At 35.7% G+C, this 18,462-nt stretch overlaps 4 protein-coding genes across 7 annotated transcripts; all 4 read right to left on the bottom strand.

Moving 5' to 3' along the window:
• Positions 1 to 3,847: 3,847 nt before the first annotated feature.
• Positions 3,848 to 6,254, bottom strand: LOC111445752. Of its 2 annotated transcripts, none has more exons than XM_023084214.1 (6): positions 5,781 to 6,254; positions 5,211 to 5,337; positions 4,673 to 4,812; positions 4,510 to 4,569; positions 4,339 to 4,407; positions 3,848 to 4,239 (listed from the first exon to the last, which is right to left on the bottom strand). In XM_023084214.1, the coding sequence occupies exons 1-6, from the start codon at positions 5,979 to 5,981 to the stop codon at positions 4,168 to 4,170; spliced, it is 669 nt and encodes a 222-aa protein (XP_022939982.1). In that variant the 5' UTR covers positions 5,982 to 6,254; the 3' UTR covers positions 3,848 to 4,167. The 2 variants fall into 2 exon arrangements, with proteins under 2 accessions (XP_022939982.1, XP_022939981.1); XM_023084213.1 differs by having other exon boundaries at positions 3,865 to 4,239; positions 4,510 to 4,572.
• Positions 6,255 to 8,440: 2,186 nt separating this feature from the next.
• Positions 8,441 to 11,923, bottom strand: LOC111446125 (DNA-3-methyladenine glycosylase 1). Of its 2 annotated transcripts, XM_023084793.1 has the most exons (5): positions 11,088 to 11,923; positions 9,569 to 9,710; positions 9,154 to 9,295; positions 8,624 to 8,985; positions 8,441 to 8,519 (listed from the first exon to the last, which is right to left on the bottom strand). In XM_023084793.1, exons 1-4 carry the CDS (start codon positions 11,458 to 11,460, stop codon positions 8,647 to 8,649), a joined length of 996 nt encoding a protein of 331 aa, XP_022940561.1. In that variant the 5' UTR covers positions 11,461 to 11,923; the 3' UTR covers positions 8,441 to 8,519; positions 8,624 to 8,646. The 2 variants fall into 2 exon arrangements, with proteins under 2 accessions (XP_022940561.1, XP_022940560.1); XM_023084792.1 differs by having other exon boundaries at positions 8,449 to 8,985; positions 11,088 to 11,918.
• A 338-nt stretch (positions 11,924 to 12,261) lies between these two features.
• Positions 12,262 to 15,852, bottom strand: LOC111446123 (J domain-containing protein required for chloroplast accumulation response 1-like). 2 transcript variants are annotated; one of them, XM_023084788.1, is made up of 8 exons: positions 15,003 to 15,852; positions 14,132 to 14,847; positions 13,574 to 14,056; positions 13,412 to 13,479; positions 13,257 to 13,322; positions 13,095 to 13,172; positions 12,808 to 12,984; positions 12,262 to 12,464 (listed from the first exon to the last, which is right to left on the bottom strand). In XM_023084788.1, the coding sequence occupies exons 1-8, from the start codon at positions 15,485 to 15,487 to the stop codon at positions 12,426 to 12,428; spliced, it is 2,112 nt and encodes a 703-aa protein (XP_022940556.1). In that variant the 5' UTR covers positions 15,488 to 15,852; the 3' UTR covers positions 12,262 to 12,425. The 2 variants fall into 2 exon arrangements, with proteins under 2 accessions (XP_022940556.1, XP_022940557.1); XM_023084789.1 differs by lacking the exons at positions 12,262 to 12,464; positions 12,808 to 12,984; positions 13,095 to 13,172 and having other exon boundaries at positions 13,381 to 13,479.
• A 260-nt stretch (positions 15,853 to 16,112) lies between these two features.
• On the bottom strand, positions 16,113 to 18,384 carry LOC111446124 (arabinosyltransferase RRA2-like). The gene is made up of 3 exons (XM_023084790.1): positions 18,304 to 18,384; positions 17,969 to 18,184; positions 16,113 to 17,354 (listed from the first exon to the last, which is right to left on the bottom strand). The coding sequence occupies exons 2-3, from the start codon at positions 18,134 to 18,136 to the stop codon at positions 16,239 to 16,241; spliced, it is 1,284 nt and encodes a 427-aa protein (XP_022940558.1). The 5' UTR covers positions 18,137 to 18,184; positions 18,304 to 18,384; the 3' UTR covers positions 16,113 to 16,238.
• Between the last annotated feature and the right edge of the window lie 78 nt (positions 18,385 to 18,462).

The following is an 18,462-nucleotide window of genomic DNA, read 5'->3' as shown; positions in this document are numbered from 1 at the left end:
TCTTTTTTTTTTTTTTTTTTTTTTTTTTTTTTTTTTTTTTTTAAATTTTGGACGGGAGACGTCCATTTGTTAAGTGCACGTTTTGGTTCCGTCAGGTCAGACGTTGAAAAAGATGGCTCCGCTTGTAAACGAACGTTAGAGTCCGTTAATATAAGCCGCCGTGTCGGGCTTGGAGAGAACGACGGCACGGCGTTAATTAGAAGGGCATTTCGGTAAATAAAGTGGTGAGTGGGAATCCAATAGGCTATATTGTGGAGCACGTCAGTCGTCGGTTATGGTTTAGCCAGAAATACTCATCCCTAATTTTCCATGTTAATTAAAAAAAAAAATCATTTAATTTTAAAAAATTTACGTTTTTTTCTTGGTCTTTAATATTAATTTTCGATAATTGACAAAATATATGACGAGGATAATGGTAAAAATAATTAATTTAATTATTACCTATTTAAATATTAGATATTTAAATTTTGATATAATATATATTGAATTGAAAAATAAATAAAATTAATGATTTTGATCACTCAGGTCATTTTCATGAAAACATTAAAAATGAAAAAAAATTGATGCGTAGAATCACATTATTGTCACGTCCATCGTACTTAATATCTACACATTAATTTATTTATTTAAAAAGAAGGAAAGGATTAGTAAGTTTGGTGATTAGAGGATTGAGGAAATAATGAATGATTGGTGTATTAGGGTAATTTAATTAAAGCGAATGAACGTAAGCCCACTGAGGGATATGATAGCCAAGTAGATGCCATTCTTTGCCACAATTCCCATGCTTTGTTCTTCTGACGATGTCCACTTCCTATTTTATTTCCTTTTATTTATATTATATATATATAAAAGTTGAATGAATTGGATTAAATTTTTATTTCATTACCCATTTTTCTATTTATATTAAAAGATATTACATTCTTAAAAATAATGTTGCAAATGTGTCAACTTCACGCGGTAACTTATAACAATGTTACAATTTTTGAAAAATATCTAAAAATAAGATATTAGCTAATTAGATAGTAATGCTATCAAAATTTTATATAAATAAATATTTGTTTTTGTTACTATATTTACTTTCAATAAAAATAATTTTAACTAATTATATTTTAATACTTAAAATCAATCTTAATAATTTAATAAAATTAAACTTTTTAAGGTAAATAATTGAAAAGGAAGAAGAGAGTAAATTAGACGTGGACGAAGCAAGACCCAAAAGGAGAGTTCCATTCCTTCTATTTCATTATTCATCTCAGCAAAATTTACTATCTATTTTGGTGAGAATCAGCGTGAAAATTTTCGATATTTTTTTGTTAAAAAATAAATTTTAATTAATCATTTTCATTTTTAAATATAATTTTTATTGAAAAATATAAACATCAAGATCAATAATATTTTATAAGAGAAAATATAATATAATATTTTCAAAATTTCGATTCTACTAATTAAATAGACATCTTTAAAATATATTTCATCCAACTAAAAATATCTTAAAATTATTATTTAAATAAAAATAATCTCGTACGGACGGTGGGATGTGAACCTTGGAATAAAATATTTATAATAATTTTTTTTTTTTGTCAATTCACTAAAAACACGATTTTATTGGTTCCTGAATTTGTTGATTGGTGACGTCTTGTTTTCAATTATAATAATAATAATAATAATAAATCATAAAAATGTACCAAACAATATGAATTTCTCACCACATTTAATCATGGTTGATGCATCCCTATATCCAATTATTTAAAAAAAAAAAAAAACTTGAATAATTTAATTAATTGCCAGCAATTAATTTGGCGTTTTATAAATTAAAAATAATTTGTTTTATATTACTACAAAAATCGGTGCGGGAAATACAAATAAGAACCACAAGAATTTATCAATATTTTGAGCTTTTGTCATTATCCAACCTAATCGAACATAATATTACGTTTTTGCCCCTTTTGTTTATCTCTAATTACCGTAATTTTGAAATTTAGGAAAAATAAAAATAATTTGAGAATATGGAGAGAGAGAATGTGTTTTGTGAGTGGGCGTTTTGAGACAAATTTCTCATACAATGCTTCCTTGTGTCAGAAACAACTCAATTTTCCCATTAAAAAGTAGTCAAACCTACAATAATTGAAGGTTAAATAAAATAAAATTTAAATTATATATATAAAAATAATAGCACATTAATCATGTCACCAACTTCACCACAAAGGACGATTAAAATTGATTCTTTTATTGACAATAAGCTTCAATAATATATCTACGATTTCTGCTCGTTAATACATATAGTCTAATAAGCATATATTGTATTGGTATAAAAAAAAAATAATAAATGTTTTGAAAACCATACATGTTTTTTTTTTTAAAAAAAAACATGTTTTGTTATAATTTAACATAAGATTGAAAATATTTGGATTGGCGTATTTTGAAACTTGGCTTTTTTCACTATTTAGAAAGTGGGAAACAAATGAACATAAAGAAATCCCAACATTGTGGAATGTGGAATGACGTCGTTTGATCACATCCACATCTTTCTTGTTATTCAACCATGGAACAATTTGCCAAATGTCGTGCCAAAATTATTATCAATTAAAATACACCACACAACCTTTTATTTATTTTTAATCTAATTCTTATTTTATTCTGTTAGGTTTTAAAAAATGTCATTTAGTATATAATATTTAAATTGACTTTTTTAAATTTGAAATTGGTTTCTAAATCGTTCATAAATAATGAAGTGACTTATAATTTTTTATATTTATTAATCATAAATAAAATTTAATTATTTTGATGAAACATTAAATTTCAACTAAAATTATTAATTTTAAAAGGTATGGACCAAATATAAAATAATTTTAATTTCCTTAAATCAATTTTTTTTTTACTAAAACGAGTTAAATATCTTCAAATGTAAAAGTAAACATAAAATAAAAGAGAACAATATTTATATTTTGAGTGCTTGGGCTCTGTCTGCATCACTAAATGGGCCCAATCTATTAGGGCCTGCTGGAATAAGGGAGCCCAAGATTCACCACATTGGGCCATGTGTTAAGTTTGGTTGTTATTGGGCTTTGGGCCTACAAAATGAAGCCCATAACAAAAAGGTATCCAAGGGCCCACTAATCCTCAAAAGCACCGACACGCTTTTTTCAATGGCACATGAATTTTCCACTCACGAGGAATTGAGGCGGGAAAACGATTTAAAATTCGAAAAATATATAAAGAAAAAGGCCGAAGATATTTTCCATTCACCAACTCATTGCCGACAATACGACTTCAACCAAAGCGTCATGACGTCCGTCAATAATTTTATTGAATATTTTAAATCCTATAAACAAAACCTTTAATACGAAGTAATATTAAAAATATTTAAATCCTAAGCTTTTATCCGGTAGAAAAGTTACCGAGCAGTATAAAAGTAATTAATATATCGTCCAATAATGATATAACAATAAAGTAGTAGGTTTCCTAGATTGGTGGGAGGGGCGTGGGGACTTTAGCAGATTGTATTAAATGAAAAGAGAAGAGAGTTTGGTAGCAGAAGGACAGCAAAACGTGAGAGGACCCCGCTTTGATTCTAAAGATCTTTTGACTTTAATTCTCACATCCGAGACGTTGATAGCTACACTAGTCAAGAGGCTTGGGTATACGTCGCCGAACTAAAGGCAACACAATTTTGAGTTGGCTGACTCACTCGGTGGTGAGAGTGTAGTACAATCACTAACAAACGTCTCACAAGAGCGCGATTGTGACACTGTGCACTACCCGCACCCGTCCCGATTCTTTTCCTCTAAGCCCTTGGTCTATAATACAGCTTAACACTGTTTGATTCATTGACGAAATAAATAGAGAATTAAAGGAATGTACACATTCATTTCAAGATACCCACTCTCCCAAGTCAGCATTCAATCAAGGTTTAGGAAAACAAAGTCACCAAGGACTTGTCAGTTTAAGAAGGTCTGCTAGCCTATACGTACATTATATATATATATATTATATATCCTATATTTATCTACCATAATTACACGAACAAACGGGCAATGAATACCTCAAAAACAAGCCAGGATTCTTATATTACAGAGAACCATCAATGTAGCAGGGAAGTGGGAATTTTGGTACCGGTGTTTTTGTTAGAAATGGATGAATGAGCCTGGTGTTACAGCCATTACTCGGTCATTTGCAAACGGTTTTGAGTCTCTTTGCAGCATGGACGAACCCGACAATCACCTGCAACTCGTCTAGTTGCTGCACGAGCGAAGTGAACAAACAAACAAGTCATGTCATGTAGTTTACAACATAGCTGATGTATTTTTCGAACGGTTAAACCGAGAAAATTGATATTACCTGTGACATGAAATGCCTTTGAACGACATCCACCAACTGCTCTTTCGATGGGTTAGGAAAAGCATCGACCTAGACGATATAGAGTTCTCTCAATCATGATGGTAAAATCTTGCAGTTTAATGGGCATGTGCCCAAAATATGATCACATTTATCGAATAAACGGTAACTTACGAGATTGAAGTGTCGCCAATATCTCCATAGAGCAGACATTTCCAGTTTACCGAGGTCAACCTTCTGTACAAGAACGTTAAGAAAGATCCAACTTATTAGATTATGAGCCTAATTATATCTCACTTCAACAAATGAAACAAAAGAGTGTCTGTTTCTCAAGTACCATGGACCCACGAGGGGTCGAAATAGACCCCTTGGACTGCGATTCATACGAGAAGGATCGGCTGATAGTTTTGTGTGATGATCCCGACGATTTGTGTGTCCTATATCTCAGTCTATGGGACTTCAAAGTATCATCAGATGCTGGGAAATGAAAATACCAAAAGCATTATGAAAAAAGGATGAGGAGGGTCCAGAAGAGAGAATAAATGCCACAACAAGGTTTAGAAGAAAGTAAAAGTTGAATGAGCAAAGAATCCAAAGAGTACCAAGCTCAACCACTGTTCCTAAAAAGCATATCATTCCACAACAACTACAGTGGGCCAATGAAACAATCACTCGAAACAAGCAAGTGTTTTAATGATGAATTCCCTAATAAGAATTGAACGGAAAGTGCAGACAAATAGCTCTCTTTGTGCCTTTTTTCTATGTTTAATCGAGGCCAGCTTATCGAATTAACCGATCTAATCCATTTAAAGAATCGACAGTTCAATGTTGTTCTTCAGTCCAATGAATAAGAATTGAAAAGATTCTAAACTCACCCATATCCGATCCATTCCATTGCAAGTTTTCGAATTCGAGATCATCGTCGTCCTCGTTGCCGGTTGGGGCTTCGATTACACTGAGGGCATTTCTCTGTAGCTTAACTTCAATGCCATTTGTGAGAACCTGAGGGTTTTTAATTTCAAGATTAAATGCTAAACCTAGAATATCAAGATAATCATGGTGACCTGCAGATATCAAAAGAACAATCCCACTGTTCTTAAATCAATACAACAGCCAGACAAATCACCAGATTATCCCTAATTGCATAAAATCGATTTGACATTGTGAAATGAATCCGCATCACTAATCACCAGATCCATAGATCAAACTGACCATGCAATTCTTAGCTCAAACCTCAGATTCGAAACCTATTCTAAAGCATACTCAAAACTCAGAAATGGATGCAATAAACAACCAGAAATCGCGATAAAATGGATTAAAAAACTGCGAAGAAACAGAACATGGAATTGGGGAAAACCACATTGATACTCAAAATTGATCAAATCACGACTCATTGTACCCTAAGCTCATTCCCAGAAACAGCCCAATTTAACAAAGCGACGTACCAGCCAATGCCATCCGCCCAAACCAACAGCCTTCTTAACAACGCCTTGAAGTCCAACGAGCACCGATTTGGTGCGGTTGTTTCCGGTGACGACCACTTTCGTATGACGAGGAAGAACAGAAAGCTCCTCTTCACTACTATCGCCACTGCTTTGCAGCTGCGAGAAGCCGCCATTAACGGAGCTTTCCACTGCTTCAAGCATTCCGAAAACCGTTGGCGATGAATTCGGGCAAATAGAGCGAAATTCAAGAGCAGAATAGAGCGAAATTCAAGAGCAGAAGAGACTAGATATTACTCGATGCAGAAAAATCATGCAGTTTGGAGCATGTTTTCGGGAATTTCAGCGGCAAGAGACAGCGAAATAGCTGAGAAATTTGGGAATTTTCGTTGACAACAAACACAGAGCAGAGCAGGAGAGAGATAGAGTAGAGAGAGAAAGAAGAGAGAGAGAGAGACGCTGTGTTTTATGTGAGAGAGAGAAATGAGAGTGACTTGAATTATTAATTGGTTTGTATTACTACGAATCCCGACGACGTTAAAGCAACCAATTACAAGCCGCCACGTAAAATTATCTATTTTTTTTTTACCAAAAATCATCTTTATTATTATTTTTGTTCATCCCGCCTTTCAACTAAATATCTCCTTCCCCTAAATTTCTTTTTGAAAAAAAGTATAATAAAGCCATCGAATAAATAAATAAATAAATAAATATATATATATATATATTTCTTTTTTGTACTAATAATAAATAAAAAAGAAATCTATTTTCTTTTTATGAAAAAGGAAAAACTGTTTGGTAATTACAGTTGTTGTAAAAAACTCGACACGGAATGAAAACCGCTACCGGTTTCTATTCAAATACAGGAAATGTGGCAGGCAAGGCGACAGGAGAGTGAAATGACGTTAATACCCCTGGATAATAGTTCAATGTCGGAGGACACGGACATGGACTTAATGGAAGTGTTGTTTTAAGATTCCGAAATTAATATTAATTAATGAACGTTGAAGCTTATGAAATAGTGAGATTAGTTAAGAGAATGAGACACAAGTCAACCGAAAATTAGTGTGTGAAATTACATTCGAGCCCACAACGCCTGTATGGTTTTTTTAGAGGATGCTATTCTTATCTACAATTTTGTTGGAGTCCCATAATCATAAATTGAATAATGAAAATGATCTCAATTTTTATGTAACTTTTTTTAAAATCAAATTCTTTTTTTCTATTTAATAATCGATGGGAAGGAATTTGCACTTGATTATTATAGATTATATGTTATTGCATTTTGTAACGGAAATCAATTGTGGGACCCACTTTCAAATTCGTAATAATGTCTTGTAACCTGATTACAAATAATAAAGAGTACTCAATTAGATTTTCATGACTATTACCAAAGATTTACATTATTTTTTAGCTTACTTTTTCTCGATTTATTCTTCTTTTTTTTTAATTTGTTCATACCGAGAGAAAAACATTAAAACTCATAATTATTTCATTCTCCAATTTTTGTTTTATACTCTTAGTTATTTTTAATTTTAAAAGTTTAATATAATTATACTCATAATTATTTTATAACATATTTTTCCCTAAGAATCCGTACTCTGCTCTTGCATGTGTGACACAATTTGTGTATAATTTATGGGAAGAGAAATAAATAATAAATATTGTCTTTTTCCGGGATTTGGTAAAACAACAAGAAAATATATTAAATATAGTTTTATTATATATTTTAATCCTTAAGAAAACTCAATTTGAATTTTGAATTTTGTTTAATAAAAGTATTCTTTCGCATTTTTAATTTTCTTATAAATATTACACGTGTTGGGTTTCTATTGGTGGAAAGAAAATTTGTTAATTAAATGAAATTGGTTGGCGCGCAAACGACGTTGAAAAGGAGGGATGGGTTTTGTCCGTTGGATCATTTCCCGCCAGAATAAGAAATGATGGGCCGTTGATTGTTCAAACGACAGTGGATTGGATTGGATGGGATAATATAAAAAATAAAAAATAAAAAAAAAAAGTTTCCCTCGCTCCAATGTATAAAGCCGACGAATGTGTCGTCCAGCTGTCATCCACTTCCCCTTCCCGCAGCACTTCGACTTGTCAATTTCAATCACTTCCAAATTTCCAATATCATTTTTTTTATCTATAAATTTTATAAATAATTATATTAATATAAATAGATTTAATATTTAGGTGTGATATTCATTAGGTTCAATTATTTATTTATTATATATTTTTAAATCCAGTCGCTTAACATTGATAGATATAAAAATTAGTTGATAATGAATTTTATGCGAATTTAAAACTCTTTTTTAAGATGTTATTTAAATTATTAAATTAAACATTCAAATATTATGAACATATACATATATTTACTTTTTTTCAATAAGATTTTAAAAAACAAATGCTACATTAAGGCTATTTTTAAATAGCGCCTTTTTACTGTGTCTTAAAAAATATTCTTAAAATTTGAATAATACCCTTTAACATATACTCTTAAACTAATAATTGAGCTCGACGGAGAATATTTTTAAAACAAAATATTAATGGTTTCGATAAAGTGTGGGTGGTGGCAACCAAAAATCGTTGGGCCACCACCAAGAGAGTAGGCCGCAGTTCTGCTGGGCTAACTTTAGCCACAAGGCCCAATACCTAATTGGCGTAAACATTCGGTAATAAGCGATAAATATAATTACAAGAAACCAACATGTTTGTCGTCCGTTAATACATCATCATCATCTACAAAGAAGCAATTAAAAATTCAAAACAGGCAGTTAAACTCAAACTACTCAGAGCCATTTTATTAACAGTGAATTGTAAGATTATAGTTAGAGATAACCAACCGTTGTCTTTGAACACGTTATGATCAGGTCGTCAAGGAAGACTTCTCCAAAGCTCGAATAAGCAACTCTGATCTCCGATTTTCTACTCTTAATTTCATGTCATCTTTGACGCTTGCGTCGCACTCTTGATACCTGAAGCAGTCGACCAAGTGATCGTTAACAATTCCGCTAACTTGCAAGAAGGAATAAACCACAGTTGGCCCGACACAACGGAATCCTCTCTTCATCAAATCCTTGCTCATGAACTCCGCTTTAGGAGTCTTTACCGGTACTTGACGACCATATCGATATCGGTTTCGGATAGGCTTCTTGTTAACAAAGCTCCAACAATAGTTGCTGAAGGAACCAAATTCCTGTTGAATCTATGAAGGTGAAGGGATACAAGACAATGAAAACGTAGAGAGATTCAGCTTTGAACCACTTGGAAAGGGATGGAAGTTGAGACAACCAAACGCGTGTATTGTTATGGATGGATTTAGCTTAACAATAGAGCCAGGGAAGAGATAAAGCTTAAGCAAAACACAATATACCTTGAGTACTTGGTTAGCGTTCTCCACGATTGCACGAAGCTTTTGATCAGACAGGAGCTGCGTGGCATTTACTTTTAGTGTCGTAAACTCAGCTTCTGTGAAATGTGCGATGGAAGATGGGTCAAAATCATTGAACACTTTCCTGCAAAAAATGAAAAAGAAGTAATCAACATCTTACCAAATATGTCCATTTTACACTCCACATTCCATTTAAAATCCACCCAGATTCCACCCTGTCACCGATTAATATCCACCCTATGAGACTGGTCGGAGACGAGAACAAAGCATTTTTTACAAATGGAGGACAATATATGTTAACGGTGAGCTTGGGCAACCATCAATATCGACCCAGATTCCAATTTGAAGAACGAAGCGATAGAAACGGGGAAAGTAAAAGAAAAAAAGAGAAGAAGACCTGAAAATGTGTCTCTTGCTGAGAATCAAGGGCCAAGTAAGCTCTGCTAAGGCTTGTGATAATACAAGTAACTCAAACAGCTTCTTGTCGTCATGAACTGGGACTCCCCATTCTTCGTCGTGAAAAGCAATGTAAAGTGGGTCTACAAGAAACCATCATAAACATCACTAACATGAGAAGAGATTCAAATTCGGAAATGAAAGGGATATTTTTATGAGATACATTGTCTCACATATAGTAATTACTTGTAATTCCTCCTAATAATTTTTAAAATGTAATAAAAAGAACACCACAACATTGTATGTAATCTAAATTCGAATTTAAGAAAAAACAAACCGACGTTCCCAGAATATAAATGAACCGAGGCAGAACACAACTTTTATGAAGTATCCGTTCCACGGAAAAAAAAAAACAAAAAAAACAGAAAAAACAAATTAATATATAGTCTTGATTAATAAAAATATCACTGAAATGGATATTCTTAACTTATCAAAAAATACTTTTGATTGTTTTTTATAAAAAAATTCAAAAATACTTTTTAAGTTAGTTTCATATTTTTTTTAAGGTTTAAATTCTGCCATTGTGGCCTCTAAGTTTTCTTATAATTTAGATATGCTATTTTGAGTAAATTTGATTAGATATTAAAAATAAGATAAGTAAATAGAGAATAAAAAAAAAAAATGAACGGAACAAAGGATTGTGAAATTTTAGAGGTAACATTAATAACCAAAAGAACATCATCTATCTATCCCATAGATAATCTACCAACAATTTAAAATTGTTAGTGCTATTTTTTAAAATTCATAAGTATTTATAAAACATGTAAAATACATTTTTTTAACTTTAAAAAAATTAAAAGTTGTTTTTAAAATAATAAAAAAAAAGTTTAAAAGTATTGAAACGTTCAATTATATATTTTAAAGTAAAGTTAAAAAGGATATTTTAAGACAATATTTTTACCTCCCACTGTTTTTGAATATTTTTTAAAAAAATTAAGACTATTTTTAAAGTTTTATTTAAAAAATTTTAAAGTATTTTTGAAACTTTTCATAGAACAAAATAAATATTCTTTAAATAAAGTAATTTTTTTAAAATTAATTTAGCACATTATGATAAAAAACCACTAATTAAATGTCGTTGTCCAATCAGCCCCCATCAACTTAGACGCCGCAATAAATACTTTGGTCACGATATCACCTTAAATTTTGATTATTGCACACTACAATTACATACTTTACCGACATTTTAATTCTGCATAATTTCAATTATAATTTGTTTCATTTTTCCGTACTCATACGTTCTCCTCTAATTAAATATCTAATTGCATTAAAATACAAAATAATGCAATAAAGGTACAAAATGATTTTTGTAATTAAGCTAAAGATTTATTATGTTCGGAATTGAAAATTTCTATTTGTTCCTATCCTTCTCATATCCATCATTTTCTCAACAACCAGAAGATTCCATTTAATTAATTCAACTACGTAATATTCAATGATAATCAGAGTTTTAAGCTTACCAGAATAAGGCGTTATCCAATCACAGCGTTTCCCCGCAACCGAGAGCCCAGGCGACGTTGTGGTTGCGTTAGCGTCACCGCCGGCAGCGACAGTCTTCACAGGCTTGGGCTTCGCTTTCAGATTCAACAATTTGGCCGAATAGTTGCTTGATAAAGAATCGGAAGAGCAGGAGCTCCCGACGGAGACATTGTCCCGAACAACCGATTCAGAAACCACTGGAAGCGCCTTATTCTGCTTCACTGTCCTCTTCAAGATCTCCTGTTTGCATTTTGGCTTCTCAGGCGCCCTATCTCTGTTCCCGCCCGGTCCAAGAATTGCTCGGGACTCCAAAACCGGTTCAGCATGCGATTGGAGCTTCGTAGCCACAGACATTGCTCAAGAAAGATATCCGTCAACTCAAATTCCTTCCAGAATCGAATTCGGTGGATCAAAACGGAACAAGCTCGACAACCGTTAAATTATCCCGAGACACAAAATAACCGTACGATCTGAAGGCGAGACAGAGAGGAAAATGCAGCGATTGTTGAAACTGAGAGGGAAAAGAAAGCCCTAGGGTTTGTCAGTGAAGATCAGAAGGGCGTGGCGAGAGAAAGAGCAGAGACTCCGTGGGCGGAGAACGACGAAGAAACGGGTCGACTATTGAAAGGTTATTTAAGCGTGGATTTGGACGGGATACCTACAACAGCCGGTAACAGTGCACGCGTGGCGACGAACTTTTACCGGTTTGCCACTACCTACCATCTATATTTACAATTGCACCATTGTCTTATAAAAATCGAATGAACGACGCAACTTATTATTTAAATAGTGGAAATCCAACATTTAATGAAAAAAAAAAAAAAACAAAATAAAAATGGAAAAGGTCGTGACTTCGAAACACGTGGAAGGGGCAAAAATGGGGAAAGCTTAGGCAAGGCGTCACAGTCAGTGGGTGACGTGGAAAAAGGAACGTGTCGCGTTGTATATGGCCATTCCATTCCATTCCCCAACTTCGGTGACCGTTTTGAAAAGAATCCAAAAGTTCCTGACCCCTCACCAGAAAACCACAAAAAGAACCATCAATAGTGGCAGTGGGTAACCAACGGCTACCTCCACCAAAAATCTTTCACATTTTTTTCAAAAAATTTAATGGGCTTCTGCCAAGCCCATCAAATTCATATATGTCAAAGCCCATGAAGCAAAGGCCCATTCTTCGAATTATTGTATAATTGTTACCACAAGAAAATATTTTAATTATTTTTTTAATCTTTTTTTTTATGTATACAAATGTAAATGACAATTTAAAAAGGCTTTATATGGACACTTCTTTGTGTCACCTATAATGCTGTGATTTCATATCATAATCCTCCCAGTGTATTGAAATGAGCCCAAGCCTCCTACATGAATTCAAACACTTTGATTAAGATATATATATATATATATAACAACAAGAACCAGATTAATCCCAGCCAAGCATACCTCTCGATCTTAAACGTTAAAGGTTTCAATACCTACCCTCGTTTAAAACGTTCAAAACTTCAAAAATCCGAGCCAAGCACAGCTCTTGATTCTAAATGTTAAAAGGTTTCAATACCTACCCTCGTTTAAGACGTTCAAAACTTCAGAAATCCTGACTCTTTAAAACATCCAAAATATCAGTTTCGGTCTAAAGACGAGACAATCAACAGAAGAATTTCGTGTGCGGTTCTAAATATCGTATGTAGAATTGAACTTGAATACCTGCAATATCTCAAAAACTTTTGCTGCAATATATTTTTGATCTGCTGAAGCACCCTTCTGTTGTAGCTTATCAGGGTGTAGGTATAACAAAGCTTTCTGATAAGATCTTTTGACTGCATTTCCTTCGATTATATCGACGAGAGGAACAGGTTTCCATCCGCTCTTAGGCCAAAGAACCTTGCACGCACACAACCAAGAACGGTTTATAGAAATCGAAAAATATCGAGCGTGGACCTCAAGAACGAACTACGACCTAATTGATGAAGCAAGACAACCAACAGACTCACATATTGCAAAGTTGACAGTAGCGAACGTATATTCCCTTCCTTCCCTTTCGACCATTGTCGTATTTTGGTATCGATATCCTGCATTATAAGACGGTCTCATCAGTTTACGTCCTCATGAGCTGCAATAACCACAATACATGTAATTAATGGGAGATGCATTACTTGTAATTCTTCACGAACATTATTCGTTTCTCTCGAATCCTCATAGTCTTGTGGTAACTCTTTTACCTATTCATGAACCAACCCAATTAGCTTTCGATACAAAGAGTTCGACCACTTTCCATACCGACGCATAATTTTCATAAGGATAAACATACTGAGAAATTCTCTTGGAACAGCTCCTCCACATCTGGAACTGTAGACTTGGAGACATTACGAACATGAACTGATATCGAGAAAAAAATATGTTATGCAATGGATGATCGAGTACGCACTCGAAAAGAAAAATATGAAGAACACAGCACAGATGCAGGACTGACCAGTGTTGGGTGCTGGACTACCCTCTTTCGAAGAAGTAGAGCTATTAGTGTGAACATGCACCGACTGCTTGGAAACATCATCTACCTTGATGGAAGCATCTGTATTGTGATTCAACTTGGATTTCTCTTCCTTGCTTATTTTATTGACAGTTGCCTGTGTTTGAGCTTTTGAAGCACTTTCCTGCTTCCTTGTAGAGCTATCATTTCCCAAATCAACTACGTCTCGGGATTTCGATGCAGGTTCGTGGTTGAAAATCTTGACGAACTCCGAGATTTTTCCTCCAGCTTTCTTTCTGTCAATGTTTTGTCGAGATTCCGTGTCTGAGCTTAGGAAACTTGGATTTTTCACTTTTGAATTTCTCAGTGAAGTTTGTTTGTCCAGTTTCTTTGAGCTACTAGTTAGCTCAGAAAGATTTGCTGATTTCTTGTCACTTTGCGCCGTGATGTCTCCTTGTCGATACTCTTCCGATATCCCATCTTCACCTGCACGAAACAAAACTAGTTGTGAGAACCAGATAATACAAGCATGAAATAAACAAAACTCGTGGCAGGACGTACTTTGTTCACCATCGCTGTAGAGAAGGAAGGAACTTAGAGATTTAGCCACATGGTTTCGATCTTCATTTGTTGTCGAACTCATCTTTTTCTCTGCTTTTTCACTTGAAACTTTCTTGAGCTTTGCTTGCTGAGTGATGTTATCAGCGTCGACATCCTTACGAGAACTTTGTCTGCTCAAGTTAGCTGAAGGTGCAGATGAAAGTTTTTCCTCGAAACTTCGATCAGGCTTTTCATTCATCTCCTTCACGACTCTATTCGTCGAGCTTGAGCTTCTCCTAAGCAAAGTCTTCTCTCTTAAACTCGATCCGTTCCCTCCTCTCAGTGGCATCATTAGAGGCACCCCTTTGCTTGCCCATTTGTAAATTGAGAAATGGAATTGAAACTGACCACCACCATTTGAATCTTCTACACTATCTTCTCCCTTCGTTGAACTGTTCCTATTCGACGCATTATCGGACTTTCTGAAGGATGGCATCTCGGCGCTGCTAAGAGGTTGGAATTCAGATGAGAGAATGCCAGGCCGATCCAACAAATTGTGATCACTTTTAAGATCCTCGAAACGATGGCTCGAAGTGCTGGAAGAAAATCTAGACAGAGTGAACCTAGAAGCATTTGTATGGCTTCCATTTGACACAACAACCTTGTTTCTTAAGGGGCTCGAATTGTTCGATCCCAACGCTGGCAGATCAGTCCCTTTAGCCAAGCTAGATGGTAGGCTGGCACAAACCAGAAGAACCAGAAGCAAGATATTAACAAATACCCAATGCACATGAAAGAAGCATTCATCAAAGCTAAGAAAATCATCCGCCAATAAAATTCTGGGGTGAAACCCATTTCCAAATCAAGAAATGGATGCTAAAGGAAGAAGAACCTTAATTCTGCTGGGAGGGAAGAACTTCCGAATGGCTCTGCCCGCGGCGGAAGTTGCCTAGCAGGACTTGAGACCCTCGAACCAGGAATCGAAGAGAAAATGTCAAGTTCATGCCGGCGAGGAGGAGTCGCGGATTCATCGCCCTTAAAGATATCATCGTAAAAATCATTGCTCGAAAATCTTCGCCCGTGAGGACTGTCTTCTCCGAACACCGGTATCTCATTCAAACAGGACCAGGAACTACTCCGGCCCGGCGGTGCGTTATCGCCGCCGCCTTTCAATGCGAAAGAACCCGCCGTTTCCGAGAAGCTGTACCGCGTTTCATGAGCCGACGACCGCCTTCTCGGAGGGCCACCGAACACGTCGTGAAAATCAACATCGTCGGAGTCCCGATTCGGAGCTCTCGGCGATGAAGAATGATTCGTGAATGATCTCTGAAGCGAATAACCCAAAAGGATGTTCTCCCTCTGCGACGATTTCTCCATCCTCTTTCCCTTTAACAACGCCCCATCTAAACTTCCTTCAGCCGCTTCAATTTCAACTAGCAAATGGCGGGAACGGAGAACCCGCGAGTTTCTTTCATGGGTTCACTCAGAATCTCTCGAAACAGCTGCATAGGAAGGTGAAGAAAAATAGAACAAGGATTTAGCGGAGGAGCTTATTGAAAACGAAAACACAGAAGAAGACAGAAAGTGGGGTTGAAGACAGAGCCACACAAGCCGTTGGAGAAATTCGGATAAGAGAAAAGCTCCAAGCCAATTAAATAAGGATCATTAGGCTGGCCTTTTGGAGTTAGGCTGCTCAGAGCATCCGCATCAGCCAATTAAAATTCCCTTGGTGACAATTAATCTGAAATTTCTGTGATGTTCATTAATTCAGAAGTCCCCACAGACAGCCAAAGTTTAGGCAAGACAAGCTGTCATAACAGTTGAGATTGTCAGTGGCACATTACACGCATAAGCAGAGTCTTAATCACACATTGGAAAGACCAAGAAATTTCCTTTTGCAGAAGATAAGTTTTTCAACTTTAGCTATATCGTTACAAATGTTCTTACAGAAGTACATCGACAAAAACCTTGGAAAAGGAATAACAGTGAATCATCTGCAGTGTTTTTTTTCTCTGAAGGGATGATAAAATGAATCTTCCTTGTAGAGCAGCTGAATTGTGCAAAACAATGGCCGCATTGTTTGCTCATGGGACTTAGTATTGTGATGATGTGCTGGAAGAGAGGTTCATCATTCAGAACCATCTGGGAACGAATCCAGAGCATTTTGCTGACCGTTCACGTAGAATTCGACGACTGCTTTCATTCTTGGATACTTGTCGGGATGGTAATTAATATGAACAATGACGGGTTTCAACTGTCTGAGTTTCGGGTCCTTACGAACAGTCTTGAAGAGTACCTTACTGTTCATGAAAAGATACATATCCATGGTTCTCTTGGAGGCATGAAGTCCATCACGTCCAGGACGAGAAGGATAAAAGAGTTCCTCGTTAAAAACAGCTTGGTCCCATGCTTTTTCTTGAGAAAGCCGAGTCGCGACACGATCCAAAAGCTCAAACGAAGGTAGTGTAGGCCTAATGTAGAAGAAACCAGAGTTGTAAACCCATATTCTCATAGTGTGTGCATATCTAGCCCAGCCCATGGCAGGTTCATCAAATACATCGTTGTATCCATAAGCTGTCATATTGCTGTGACCATCACTCATCGACTCCACATCTGAATCCCGGTAAAGATGATCGAAAGGATTCTGTAAGTAGACTATATCGACGTCTGAGAGAAGAACACTGTATCCAAGTTGCAAGAACTCCCTCAAAATCCGAAACTTCAATGCCGAGACTTGGTGGTTGCCTCCTTCCTTTCCGATTAAATCAACACTCTTGTCTGGATCTCTCGTGTAGACAGGAACATTATGGGATTTGCAGAATTCTTCCGTCTGGTCATCCAGAGCCACGACTAAATAATTCGGTATACTGACCTTCTGGATACTCTTAAACCAAACCTCCAGCATGGGTTGTACATTAGAATTCGCAAGTGTCACAATCAGCTCCCTCTGGATAGCAACTTTCTCCAGGAGCTTCGCCAATCGAGGGTTTACAGATTCATCAGGGATTACGGTAGGGTTGGTTCTAAGACCTTTGACAGTACCAAATGGGCCAGCCTTGTGATTTTCACTGAGCGCCAAATATTGCTTCTGAGCATGATCTTTTGTTTGTTCCACAATCCTCAGCTCCCCTGTTAGATCCTTTATACGCTTCTCCAACTGGGAGTTCTTCTCTAATATTGAAACGACGTGGCCTTTAAGCATCTTGAACCGCTCCGACGATTCGCAAGGAGAAGAAGACTGAACCTGTGTAAGAAAAAAAAAAATTAGGAAATTGAGGATACACGAAAATTTTCCTCCAGAATCTCCAAAAGCCCAACGATTCCATCCAAACTCAATTAAGCTAGATATCAACTGGATAAGTTCGTTAGATAATGTGATATTTTGACACAGATATGTTTTGATTTAATTTAGCGAGTCAATGAAACCTAAAACTTTTTAAGGTCATAAACTGAAACTAACATCTTCTAAAAAGTAAAGATTCAAAAGAAATGCACAAACCAAATCATGAACATACAAGTCAAACTAAAATGAAAACAACACAAACAGAAGAATTGATCTAGCTACCATAGTGCTCACACTACCCACAAATCTTTAAAAGAACGCCAAAATAATTAATCAAAGAATTGATTATGAATTTCATCGCTCAAGAAGAAACGACAAACAGTGAAAGGAAAAAAAAGAAATCGAACTCCTCTCAAAGATATATAAATTATAGAACAATAAAGTACAATCCGAAACACTTGAAACCTCAAAACATACATGTCAATTCGGGTTCATTTCGCTAAAATAAAAAATAAATGACAATTCAAATCGGTATAGAAATTCAGAAACAGGAATTAGGGCAACAAGCAACAAACCAGAAACTCGGATTTGCCGAGGCGACGGTTTTGGACAGGCAGATCAGAGGCGAAAAGTCCATGAGGATACAAGAAAGCAAAAAGACAGCCAACAAGAACTCCGATTGCGATGGCGATGACGATTCGAGAGACGCGGGCAGACTGAGCTTTGTCTTTACGGCCGGCCATGGAGAAATCAGGCGCAGCTGGGGAGTGAGTGAAGCAGGAGAGTATAGACTTCAAGGGGAAACAACCAGAGAATGTTTTAGGAATTAGAGATTTGGCATTCCCTTGAAGTAGAAGGAAGGGATCGTTACAATTCCATAAATAAAGAAAATGGGACTGTTTTCTGTTACCTTAAAGCACCAGAAATTTTGGTCGTCGGAACTGGAATGAGAGAGAAAGAAGAGAGGAGAGGCGTATGACTATGACTTCTATTTTGTCTTGGTTTGGTGCAGAAAGGGTAAGAAAATGGGAACCAGATGGGCCTGGGCCTGGGCCTGGTTGAGGACAAA

This window comes from Cucurbita moschata, unplaced genomic scaffold (assembly GCF_002738365.1).
Source record: "Cucurbita moschata cultivar Rifu unplaced genomic scaffold, Cmos_1.0 Cmo_Scf00008, whole genome shotgun sequence".
Classification (NCBI taxonomy): Eukaryota; Viridiplantae; Streptophyta; class Magnoliopsida; order Cucurbitales; family Cucurbitaceae; genus Cucurbita; species Cucurbita moschata.
This window is presented reverse-complemented; position numbering and strand designations above follow the sequence as displayed.

Bases quoted from the DNA above. Each gene is read 5' to 3' on its own strand.
- LOC111445752 (XM_023084213.1), bottom strand. From the start codon at position 5,981: ATGCTTGAAGCAGTGGAAAGCTCCGTTAATGGCGGCTTCTCGCAGCTG. The intron at 5,338-5,780 runs GTACGTCGCTTT...AAAAACCCTCAG, and splicing joins TGGGCGGATGGCATTGGCTG to GTTCTCACAAATGGCATTGA. The intron at 4,408-4,509 runs GTAAGTTACCGT...TATATCGTCTAG, and splicing joins ATTGGCGACACTTCAATCTC to GTCGATGCTTTTCCTAACCC.
- LOC111446125 (XM_023084793.1), bottom strand. From the start codon at position 11,460: ATGTCTGTGGCTACGAAGCTCCAATCGCATGCTGAACCGGTTTTGGAG. The intron at 9,711-11,087 runs GTAAGCTTAAAA...GGTTTCTTGTAG, and splicing joins TTGGATAACGCCTTATTCTG to ACCCACTTTACATTGCTTTT. The intron at 9,296-9,568 runs GTCTTCTTCTCT...CATTTTTTGCAG, and splicing joins AGCAAGAGACACATTTTCAG to GAAAGTGTTCAATGATTTTG.
- LOC111446124 (XM_023084790.1), bottom strand. From the start codon at position 18,136: ATGGCCGGCCGTAAAGACAAAGCTCAGTCTGCCCGCGTCTCTCGAATC. The intron at 17,355-17,968 runs GTTTGTTGCTTG...TTTCTTACACAG, and splicing joins TCGGCAAATCCGAGTTTCTG to GTTCAGTCTTCTTCTCCTTG.
- LOC111446123 (XM_023084788.1), bottom strand. From the start codon at position 15,487: ATGGAGAAATCGTCGCAGAGGGAGAACATCCTTTTGGGTTATTCGCTT. The intron at 14,057-14,131 runs GTACGTCCTGCC...TGTTTCGTGCAG, and splicing joins CTACAGCGATGGTGAACAAA to GTGAAGATGGGATATCGGAA. The intron at 13,323-13,411 runs GTATGTTTATCC...GTTCATGAATAG, and splicing joins TGTTCCAAGAGAATTTCTCA to GTAAAAGAGTTACCACAAGA.